We start from the raw sequence: 12,419 nt of genomic DNA, 5'->3' as shown, positions 1-12,419 counted from the left end.
ATGCTAAGAGGTATTGATATAATTTTCTTTATTGTATGCTATAGGCCTACCTCTCTTTGAACATCTAATACACATTTTGTGACATTTTGATCATTATTTCCATATATGGGATAAGAACAAAAGGCCCCCCTTCAAAACATGGTTGTGCTTTGTTCTACCTCAGGAGGTAGGGGTATCTTGAAAACTAAAGCCCTTTTTAGGGGTGCTCCTCTACTAAAAAATATTGATAGAGATTGGGGAAAAACAGCTTCAGATTGAAACGGCTTTAAATGTTTAACTTCAACAGTCTTGTCTGTACACACTCCGGTACAGTAGGTGGCGGCAATTCCGTTTAGTCGCCGCCATAAAAACAAAAGAAGAAGAAGGGCGCTGTGAACTGGAAGTTCTTTCATTTTAGCTGAAGAACAAGTCTGCTTGTTTTTCCACTATATCGGTCTGAGGACCAAAAACAATCAACAAACTTTTATGTCCGGCCAAAAATAAGCCCCCATAAACAGACTGGACACATATATCGAGCATTTATCGTGTAGTTTATCAACACGGTGAAACGGAACCGTGTTCTGAAGCTCTGCTATGGACACTGGGATGCTAACTTCGCTTTCGCTACCTAACGAACTGTGAGATTGTCGGGCTCATCAACAGTATCCACAACACAGGAGGTAATGGACATTTGTCGTTGAATAATGTTTTTGTTTTCTGTTTTAACTTAACTTTACACACAGCTTTACACAAGTTAGTCTTGGCAGTGCTGCACGCTGGCGGCCAACGTGAACTAAGGCTAGCCATGAGCAGTCAAAACAAACCCAGAGCCACACTCAGGGGCTAAAGTCTTGAGTTATTTACCGTTAGTCGCAAAAGCATAACACGGACCAGCAGCAGTTCCCCGTGCGTTTTTTTTTAGCGACATGTAGTTGACGTCTTTCATTTGTTAACCATTAAAAAAAATATATCGTTAGCTTGATTGCTAACTTCCGCTCTGCGCGCAGCTAGTTTCTAGCTTGTTATTTGTCCTGCTGGCAAGTGTGTTGTTTGGTCTAACAATATCAATAATATTTTTTCATTGGCAGAAGCGTTGAACACGACTAAACGTTTAACTCGCTAAATTTGCTTTAGCTAAACATTTTAGTCAAAACAGCCATTATCATTCATTTTACTTGTGTTAATTGTTCCTTCAGTGTCCCCTCAACCACACGGTCATAAAGTCAAAAAGAGAAGTCGTGCAGTTTATATGACAAGAACATGACAGCCCTTCTCCCTGAAGACGTTTTGACTATTATGAATAGTACATACAAAATAAGTAAATATAATAATAATAATTAAATTATGGCTCTTTTGAGTTTACCTACACACCATGGCATTGTGGGAGTGAGCTAGGCTGCACCAGGTCTCTGCAACAGATGTTGTTCTTACCTTAAAAAAAAATATCACTGATAGAAACACTTTTAGACTTAAAAGAGATGAATTAAACAATTAAAGGTCCCATGTCATGGCCATTTCTACTGATTATATTTCCATTGTTGAGGTCTACTAGAATAGATTTAAATTGTGCAATTTTCCAAAATCACATTGGTTTCTCATTCAGCATCTCTGTATAGTATGTATTCACTCTCTGTCCTAAACGGCTTGTTGGAGCTCCTGCCCCCCCCTCCCTGTGAGCCCAGTGTGCTCTGATTGGTCGGGATGTTGCGAGGCTCGTTACTGTGAGGAGCGGACAGTTTTCCGGGTCGGCGATGCAGCGAGAACAAGCGAAACTCATCCTGAGCACACACAAACACTCACAGCCGAAGTAAAAACAATAAGTGTGGCTTGATATTGAGTAAGAAAAAGGTTTATAACGCTGTGAGAATGGGTCTGCGGAGAATGCAAGTCAATGGGGACTCCCTGTTAGTTAGCCAAGGGATCCTGGTGTGTGAGGTGCTCCGGGGATTGGTCCATTTGACCAATCCGGTCATTTGTTGTTGATTTGGGTGTTCACACGTCACAGAACCCAGGAAGCAAACAATGGAAAAAGAGAAATTTCCAACGAGGCGTTCTGGCCCTGGGGCAGCATAGACAGGTCTTTTCTGTGTTTCCATGCAGAAAAACCTTCATAACACAGAAGGGGATGGGTAATAACCGGAAAAGCATGACATGGGCCCTTTAAGTCTTTCATTTAGAAAATAACCTCAGAGGAATGAGTATTGTTAGAACCTAGATTTAGATTTCTCTCTATTTTCCAGCCCAGTAAAGTGTCAGTGTGAAGTTCAATTTGCAAGGAAAGCCTGCTGCACAATACCAGGACCCTGTTACCAATCCTGGACTTAACAATTGTGTCCTTCATGAACAAGTTGCCCATCTCTGCATTATGTTGAGATTGTGTTCCATTTATCTGAATCTTTATTTCATGAAAGAATAATCATAAATGCTGAATGCACCTAATAGAGCCTTGGGAAACCAGGTATGTTTTTGCAGCTGTATACTGTTATTGATAAATGATGACGTCGTCCACCCATGGTAACAGTTCTCTGAACTCCCCCCTCTCTGAACAGCTCGTCAACTGGAGCGTTCAAAGACAGCAGGGGCTGTTGGGATTCCAACATCCCGTATCATCGTTGGGCCCTGAGATGACATCACAGCAGCAACAGGTTCCCAGTGCTGCCATTCCTCCCCAGCTTGCTCACAACTCCTCTGCTCAGCAGGCCCGGCATCACATTCAGGGCAATCCGCTGGACTCAAGTCAGAGCAGTGCCACGGCCAGGCCTCTGGATCACAGAGCCCTGTGCGGCAGGGCGGGCTGCTCTGGTGTTGCAGCAGCCAGCGGGGAGGGAGCCAGCAGAAACGTTTCGGCCTCCTGCACCAAGTCCAGCTTCTCCAGAAGAGATGGAAGCTTGGAGCCATGGCCTGAGGAAGCTGTGGACAACTCCCATGGGCTCTACTCACTCCACCGCATGTTTGACATAGTTGGAGCACAGCTTACCCATCGTGATGTCAGGGTACTGTCATTCCTTTTTGTTGACGTGATTGATGAGTATGAGCGAGGTGGCATCAGGAGTGGAAAGGATTTCCTGCTGGCCCTTGAACGCCAGGGTCGCTGTGATGAAACCAACTTTCGACATGTTCTACAGCTTCTAAGGATCATCACACGCCATGACCTATTGCCGTACGTCACACTCCGGAAACGGCAGTCTGGTGAGTAATGCAATGTAAATACTATGATCATACAAGACTTCAAATACATATCAGTGGAAATGAAGGGTGTATTTTAAACTCCAAAATACAGAATTGGGAGAAACAATTGTACATTTCTCCTTTCCTTTTTAAAGTGTGCTCAAGTGTTTGTTGCTTGTATTTAGCCTTTGCCTAAGTTACCTTATGGCGCGTTTCCACTGCAAGTCTCGCTCGGTTTGGTTAGGCCTTATTAGGCCCGGCTCACTTTAATGCTACGACTCCATTACAGTTTAGGAACTGAGGCAGTTACTATAGTAACGCAGTGTAGGCGGAGCCGTGATGTCATCTTCAATGAGAGCCCCAGAAAAACAACACAGCCGTTAGCTCTTAGCACTCAGAGCTCACAGCTCTTCATATCTGTTCAGAAACTAGACAAAGGTTAATCAAGTGTCATGGCGAATACAGTCGCTGGTTTATTTATGTCTGTTTAGGCCGTTGTTGTGAGTGTGGACGGTCGGAGCATATATAACGTTAGCTTAGCCAAGCTCCATTTAGAAAACACGCATTTTAAAAGGTTTTCCGCCTGCCGTCTGTCTGCAGACTTGTCAAAGCATTAATTCACGGTTTTTACTAACCGGTATCAGTATGTTGTTACTTCGGCATCATTTTGAAACGTGTATTTCAATTAAATCATGGTCAAATATGTTCATCTTGTTGTAGTTGTAGATCCCTTGCCAGCGATTCTCTCTCTAGTTTAGCATACTCAGCCCGACTCAGCCTGGTTGTTCCTGGCCCTAGAACCACGATTTAGTCGGGCCAGAAAAAAGGTGAAAAAGTAGCCCCGGGCCAAAACTAGGCCAAGTGGAAACGCAACCAAAAACGGGCCCCGCACGGCTCGGCACGCTTAAAGCGAGCTACCCGCTGCAGTGGAAACGCGCCATTAGTAAACTGTATTCCGTGTTCATGTTTGTTGTCTGTAGGCCACATATTTTGTGAGGGTTTTTCATACTTGTCCACAGGGACATGTGAGGTCTTGCGATTCTGCTTTGCCAACAAGGCTTGCAGTGTAGATGCTGGAAAGCAATCGGAAAAAATAACAAGTAGTAATTATTAGGGATGGGAACGATTAATCGAATATTCGAAATTATTCAGGTATTCGAATGAGTTATTTATTTGTTTTTTCTAAAAAAAAATTGGGGAGGGATGTCTAAGTTGATTACATATTATCAAATTGAATAATTCAATGTATACAGGGTTTCCCACACATAGACTATACTTGGGCGGGCCGCCCAGGTATATTAATGAATTAATAACTATAAATGAACCAAAAATAAATTAATAAACAAGTTTCAGTGTTTTTTTCATATTGAAAATGGTATGGTATTGGTTATGGCCATGATTTTATGATTATTGAAATGTATACAGTTCTGTTTAATATAGGTGTTTCCATAGATCTAGTGTCTTTATTTTCCCCTCAAAATGCACCAGATTGATGCATTTAACTCCAAAATTTAAACCATAGGGCTATCATTATGGGCCATGCCTGTACCTGTTCGCTCTGCCATCGCGTGAAGGGTCTGCTAACAAGCGACCAACAGAAAGGTTAATGTTGTTGCACGTCACCCCCCCCCCCCCCCCCCCCCCCGCTACCACCTCCCCCCCAATTATATTTCAGATATGTGGGAAACAGATCTGTGGGAAACACTGGCAGTTAATGGACCAGCACCAGAGGTGTTCCCATACACACAGGCGTTGGAGCTGTTCTTCATGAAATCCCAGAAGGATGAAGTGCTCTGACAAACAGTGCCATCTTTGCGCAAAATGATTATACAGGAATGAAAAGTCAATAAGTCAAAAGTCAATAAATAAACATGTTGTTAACATGTTGTTTTTTTTCGGGCACCTGCCCAAGTATATTTCAGATCTGTGGGAAACACTGGTATACGACAGTGCCGTAGCTAAGTGTGTTAGGTCTAAAGGTGTGTTTTGCTCCGCTCACCGGCACCTCACAGCAGGCAGAGCTACATGTGCTGATCTCTCTCTCTCTCGCGTCCGGTTATACTTCACTCGCGTTTATGTCCAAATCCATCAGATCTAGCTAGTTCTAGCTAATGATATGGCTGCTGCCCCTCCCTACACGCAGATCACGCAGACTCAAACCTCATCTTAGGCCCAAATGTGCTCCGCAGCCGTTGCGAGGTTCCGGCGCTAACAGTTCATGAGCGTGCTCCCCCGCCCCCTGTCAACACTCGCGACACATGAGTGGCCAGCCTAAACAACAATAAGCGCTGCTTGGCAACCGTGTGTGGCGGCAAAGTACATAGACATTTTGACAGGAGAGATTTAGTTTTGCCGGGATTCAACATATTTTACCAGTCATAGTCCGGTAATTATTTACACTCTAAGAAGAGTCCTACACAACAGACATGGCGTCAAAAAGGAGTAATGTGTGGATATATTTCGACCAGGTTAGTGAGTGCGGCGTAGAGGTCAAACTATGCCAAATTAAACTTATATATACATGCTATACCTTGCTATACCCGCAACCTCCGTTCCAGCTGAGAGGGTCTTCTCTACAGCTGGCCTGATTGTGAATCACCTCCGCACATGAAAGCTGTAGGCCTATAGCTGTCAAACTGGGATCACCAGTTCCATACATTTGACTAACTTGACTTGGTTTCTACACTTATTTGAACATGTATTTATTTTTTTCCAAAAATGTTTTCGGAAAAAAAGTTTTCGAATGTTTTTTTTATATAGGATATGTACATTTCGGTTAACCGTATTCTAATATACATTTGCTTTCAAATTCCCATCCCTAGTAATTATGGAGGATATGGCACCTTATTGTTATTGGTTTCAAAAAGTTGAATAATCTTACTGTCTTATGCATAACATTTGACTATAAATAACTTAACAAACATGTTGGTTTATACTTGTCTGAAGTGACTACTTATGTCGCCATGGCACCACCAAAATGTAGTTTTTGGGCCAAAATGTCTCTGCTTTTTGTGTGATGATAAGTCCTGCAATTTCAAATCTTCTGCTTTCATCAGTGTGCCCGGACCCTGTGGACAAGTACCTGGAAGAGACATCAGTGCGCTACATTTCACCCAGAGGAGTGGTGCAGGGCAAGGACACTGCGCCTCACAGAAGAACAGGTGTGTGTGTGTGTGTGTGTGTGTGTGTGTGTACGCGCGCGTGTACGCGCGCATGTGTGTGTGTGTGCGTGTGCGTCCAAGTAACTGAGATATCGTTTTCTAGGTCCACAACCAGTCATTTGCTGTTCCCCGTCAGGACCCCACGTTGGCCCCCCCCAAACAAAGCCAGCTCCTCCTGCACCAAACCGCAAACGGAGGAGAAGTCATTCTTCAGCTGACTGCAGAGAGAAGCAAACATGTGGTAAAGCGAAACACCACACAGAGAAAGCCTCATGAATATGTTGACAAATACATCAAAATAAGACCTGTCTCGTAACATTGCTTGCTTTAAAGCAACAGTTACCAACCCTTTTACGTGCCTTTAAATAAGTAGGTAACAATTGTTATTTTCAGTATACTGTATATTATATATATGTTTTCTTTTTAAAAGGGTTACAGGAGTCATGGTTAGGGATTAGAGACATTTGATATTTCCTGGAGGGATTGTAATGCAGCGATGCATCCTTGTAATTTATAATAATTACATCCAGTCCGAGTGTAACTTAGAATTACACGAAGTAGACCATGTTACTACAGTGCATGTAAACGCATTATATGATTAACAGTGTGACCTGGCTACTCTGAGTAACCTGTGTGTGTATATTAAAGTTAGGGCTGCCCCCAATTAGTCGACTGAACGTTATTCGGCGAAAAAAGTGTTCGTTTTTCATCAGTCTTAGTCGAAGAAAGAAAAACAACGTCAGCCGGAAAACCCCTCAGACTTCATACAGAGCTGTGCATGGTCATTACGGTAATTCTGTCGGGCAGGAAATCCAAAGTGTGGGATCTTTCTGAGCATTTAAAGGACGAGCCCCACAACGCACACTCTGCAGGTGGCCTTCATATCGACGCCATGCCGGCATCAATGCAACACCTGGAACGTGTGTTCCTGTTTTCATAATCGGAGGAAAACAACAGCAGCAGTGAGTCAGGCAGTAGCCTAGCCTTGTATCTACACACAAGACCTCAAATATACAATGCCCGTCCAGCAAAAAGATGCACACTCTAATATTTTGTGTAAACACCATTCAAATGAATTACTGGAAGTTGGAGTTGGTGATCAGCTAGTAGCCCGTCTGGGTGTTTGCTACTATTGAATTTGAGGAAGTGAGGGTTTACCCGACAAATAAGTAGACAATATTAATCCAGCAGACGCACCCTGTAGTCGCTTCACCTCCATCCATGTTGCCAGGTCACTAGTTAGCCTGTGAGGAGAGTGATCTCCAGGAAGCTCTGTTTCCCAGTGACCGAGAGGGGAATGGGGGACCGTGGTTTAAACCGGTGTGGTGTAAAGATCTGAACCGAGTCTAAAAGACATCGACCACCACAGATCCCCCAATATGGTACTTTGACTCCCCTACATGTATTTAATACCTTCAGTTACTTCACAGATGTGGATGAATGATGTGAAATATAATCAGGTGTTGAATCAGACTTTAGTTCCACCTGGAGTAAATCCACCAGCTACCCTGCAGTCTACAAAGTACTTCAGACTAGCTGCACCTTTACCAGCTTTGAGAACACTTTCATGATCAATCATTATAAAACATATCATATATATTATTCTGAAATGGACAACGAAATGCACAACGACTACTTTTACTTTGAAAAAGTAAACGTAGTCATAGTAGAACCACACTCTGGTACTTCTACTTTCACTCAAGTACAAGATCTGAGTACTTCTCCCATTTTACACGTAACTGGGGCGACAGAGCTACGAGTAAAGGTAAATGAAAGCTGTGCATGTCTCCGTCTAAATATGATGCCTTTTGGCCAGATGTTTGGAGAGATTGCTCATGATTCCGTGCTTATGCAAAAAATACTCGTGGCCAATGAGCATTGTCCACATAGCGCCTTGTAGAGTATCACTAGGAGATTTGTTTGATGATCTTATTGACTTTATGTTGTGCTCTCCTCCTTCAGATATCCGCCTCCGGGTTCGTGCTGAATATTGCCAGCATGAGTCTGCACTTCAGGGCAATGTCTTCTCTAACAAGCAAGAGGCAGTGGAGCGCCAGTTTGAGCGTTTCAACCAGGCAAACACTATCCTCAAATCCCGAGACTTGGGTTCCATCATCTGTGACATCAAGTTCTCTGAGCTCACCTATTTGGATGCCTTCTGGAGGGACTACATCAACGGATCATTGCTCGAGGCCCTTAAAGGGGTCTTCATCACAGATTCCTTAAAACAGGCTGTTGGCCACGAAGCTATAAAACTATTGGTCAATGTCGATGAAGAAGACTACCAGGCTGGTCGGCGCAAACTACTTCGTAATCTGGTGACAAGTGGAGTTAGCCCAGGTGGAGCTAGCAAATATTCTGTGTCTGTGGACCCCCCACAGGGAAGTGCGTGAGATGTGTTTGTGTTGTTTGAGGTGCCTGAAAATAAACTAAAGGACTTCTAGCTTCCCATTCGATTCCTTGAGAGCTTAGGTCTTAGGATATCAACTTGGCCCTCCTGAGCGTAGCATGCGAGGTGATTTAGAACTTTGTTAGCAGAAGTAGGTGCATACAGGTGGATATTATTTTGAATGTTAAGCTTTTCACTTTATTTGAGGAGAATACTCATACATGTGTGCATTGAATTGAACTAATTTTGTTTCTTGAACCTTAACTCATTGAAGTGCATCTGTTACCTGATTCCACTCTTGACAACCTGTTGGAGAAGCTCGTGTTTATGATGTAAATGACTCAGTGGGATTTGTACCTTAGGGTCAAGCTGGTCGGTCTGCGGTCCAGCCATGTCCGGTACATAACAGATTGGTTGGATTAACCCCAAGGGAAGAGTATTCTGTTTGTTATAGAAAGGCACAGACGTATGACTTACATTTAGATTTTCCTTTACTTTCCTTAAGACTTAACACAGTTCCCTTGTGTGAAAAGATAAACCCTTAAGAGCCTTGGCTCCCAGTTGGTCTCACTGTCTACATCCTTGTGTCTTTCAGATTATTTCATTAACAACGTGACTTGTTACCAGGGGCTGTGATTCTGACCTAATGTGACATTTCAATTGTTTAGTCAACACCGATATTTAAACTTTGTGGAACATTTTAAAGGTGGGGTCGGTCATTTTGGAGAAACATTTGAAAATACACAGCTGGAAAAAATCTGCCACTTCCTCACAGAGCCCCTCCTCCAACACACACTAACGCGCACATGACCAATGAGGGCACGAGATAAGTGTGTGCACAGATGGAAGGCTGCAGGCAGGTAGGCCATCCAGTTACTTTAGCCGGGCCGGCTCAGATGATTGGTCGTGCTTTTTACAGCAGTACCACGGCTTCCACAGATGAATTTTTTTGTATGGGTTTTTTGTCAAAGCACTTCAGATATTCATTGCTATCGGGATGTTAAGAGCATTCCATGGATTATAACAAAGTGTACCTCGAGACGGTTTCTCAAACTTACCTACCCCACCTTTAACTATTCTGAATCATATTCAATGAAAAATGTAGTCATTTACTGTGTTTGACATATTTTGGGATTTTCACGTTTCATTGTCAGCCCGAACCACACCTACCTGCCGTCTCCACATGTTTACTCATATAACAGTGAACTTTAAAATATTTAAAACAACTGTCAATCACATGCTGAAAAAGCAGTACAAGCAGGTGCTTTTACTTCCTCACCCTCACTGGGCTTGATGGAGGACGAAGAAGTGTCTGCGTATCCTCTTCCATCCACAATGCTTCCCAATGCAAACTGGATACTTAATGCTTTGAAACGGGAATGGAGCATACACTTCTACAATGTTGAGTGCAGGTGCTGATCATGCGCTTGTAGTGGAACAAAAATGACTACAGAATTTTCTGAAATGCAGCCAGTCAAGCAACGTTGGAATATAACTGAATTTCATTTTGGTATCCATGGTTTAAGACATCAGGTATAATGGGTGCCTGTGAGAGACAACTAACATATTATAGAGTGGTAAAATACACTGAGTGGCCATTTTATTAGAGAACACCCTTTAGGTCCGCTGACAAATTCATCCTATACATGAGATACTGACGAGTCACTAGCTTTATCAGCAAGCTGTGGAAGCCCAGCTTTAAAGCTTCTTGTCATGGTTCCAGCCCAGAGTGCACACATCTAGTAGAGTCCTGTTTTATCCACAGCTTGGTCACTGTTTATTTGGCCTGACAGTGGTATGAAAAGGTCAGGTTCATCTTTCTGTTATACTTTGTGGATTACAAAAAGATTGGTACTCTCGACTTTTTGTTTCATTGCAGGTGCAAGCCTCCCTTATGGCAGCAGTAGGTTGAAGTTCCTGTTCTGTGTTGAAGTTCAACTTCCCCAAAAACATAATCGCCAGAGTGTCAGTGAACTAATAAAAATGTCTCTATGATGGGATGGATTTACCATTCTCCTGCATCATAGTCAGACACATAGCTGCCTGTGCACCAGTCGCCCTCCACACTGACTGGAGGAGCAGCATAGAGGACACAGAGAAGTACAGTATGTCAATCTTGAGTCATGCCATTTAAGATTCTCCAAATTGGAAATGTTGTAATGTCATTGCTGTCGAACCAGGACAGGTTATTACTTAATGCAAAAAGTAACTTGTTTGGACGTGATTGATATTAATCATAAGATATAAAAGACTGTGCATAATGCTGATTTGTGAATAGATCATTTAGAATTTATAACAGAATTTGATTACAGGCTTAAATGTCATTTAAGTCACAATTGTCAATTGCAATGCTAGTCTCAAATGCTTACATTTGACCTTTTCCATTCATCTTTCTTTTACTCCGTGCACATAGCCAAATAGTCGTCGTCATGCCAAATATATTCTTCCTTCAAAAAATGCTCTTTCTTATCTCTGCTATCATACAATCCGTGGGTTCATATTAAAACACAAGTCATGTTTGACTGCCCTCTGTTACATAGTCGGTCTACATTTATTTATTTTTTATGTCGAGGTTGCAAGTTAGCATCTATTATATAGGTTGGTGTGTGTTCTGTTGAATGAATGTTATGTTAGTTAAATATAGCTGTCTCCTTCGCAACATTGCATATAACCTGTTATGTCAAAATGTCGTAGAAACTCGCAGTGCTAATATTTTGTAATTAACTTTATTGGGTTTCCAGTTTCCAATCAATTTTGCATTTCTTCAGAAAACAGACAAATAGGTCTGTTAATAAATGAAATGGATGGGTTTTGTTGAAGTCCCAGGCATTATTATTTGTTCATGTCACATGACACACAACCAAAATCTTTAGGTGGAAAACTACATTTTGCAATTTATAATGTACAGGATTATAAAAAAGGGCTTTAGTTTTCGAGATACCCCTACCCGAGGTAGAACAAAGCACAACCATGCTTTGAAAGGGGGCCTGTTGGCCTTATCCCGTGTATATCTGGAAATAATGACCAGAATGTCACGACATTTCACTTGGATGTTCACAGAGAGGTATAGCATACAATAAATGATATCAATACCTCTTACCATCCTTGTAATATTGACACTTCATGAACCAAAGACAGAAATAGAAAAGTACATTTAAAATGCAAAGGGTATGTTTATACTTTTCTGTCACTTTTAAACTAAAGAGCCCAATCACCCACAAATGTAATTTATATTTACCAGAGACTGCTATATATATACAAATAGTTATCTTTGACTATTCACTTCAGCCTCTGCTGTCACCAGCCTCTAACAGCTAACCTGCAGCCAAAATGGCCGTCAGCATGGGGCCCTAAGGGTGTACCTGTGTGAAGGGAAGGACACAAAGCATAGATTAAGAGATCCAGTAATATTATATAACTATTTTTCATTTTTATAATTATGTCAAACTTTTTCATTCTTAACACATTGTTTGTATTTTACATCATCTTTGAATAACACAGTAGATACTTTGATGCCATTAGCTAACAGGTTTCTATGCAACATTTTAACATGATTTAAATGAAAATGTTCAATTATTAGATGGATAAATCAAAGATGAATCATAAATGAATGATCAATTATATACTGTATTTATATATACACTTGGGTGCCTAGTATTTGTATGTGTGTTATAAAGCCTTTGGTTGTTGTTCATCAAATCAGAGATTTGAAGATGACATCC

At 41.9% G+C, this 12,419-nt stretch overlaps 1 protein-coding gene across 2 annotated transcripts; it reads left to right on the top strand.

Annotated features, from left to right (window-relative positions):
* Window positions 1-337: 337 nt before the first annotated feature.
* Window positions 338-11,509, top strand: dedd (death effector domain containing). 2 transcript variants are annotated; one of them, XM_071203857.1, is made up of 7 exons: window positions 338-659; window positions 2,529-3,168; window positions 4,823-4,878; window positions 5,060-5,126; window positions 6,204-6,308; window positions 6,412-6,549; window positions 8,271-11,509. In XM_071203857.1, the coding sequence occupies exons 2-7, from the start codon at window positions 2,604-2,606 to the stop codon at window positions 8,699-8,701; spliced, it is 1,362 nt and encodes a 453-aa protein (XP_071059958.1). In that variant the 5' UTR covers window positions 338-659; window positions 2,529-2,603; the 3' UTR covers window positions 8,702-11,509. The 2 variants fall into 2 exon arrangements, with proteins under 2 accessions (XP_071059958.1, XP_033943503.1); XM_034087612.2 differs by lacking the exons at window positions 4,823-4,878; window positions 5,060-5,126 and having other exon boundaries at window positions 339-659.
* Window positions 11,510-12,419: the final 910 nt, after the last annotated feature.

Source organism: Pseudochaenichthys georgianus, chromosome 7 (assembly GCF_902827115.2).
Source record: "Pseudochaenichthys georgianus chromosome 7, fPseGeo1.2, whole genome shotgun sequence".
In the NCBI taxonomy this organism is placed as follows: domain Eukaryota; kingdom Metazoa; phylum Chordata; class Actinopteri; order Perciformes; family Channichthyidae; genus Pseudochaenichthys; species Pseudochaenichthys georgianus.
Note: the sequence above shows the minus strand (reverse complement) of the source record. Positions and strands in the feature narration are given on the sequence as shown.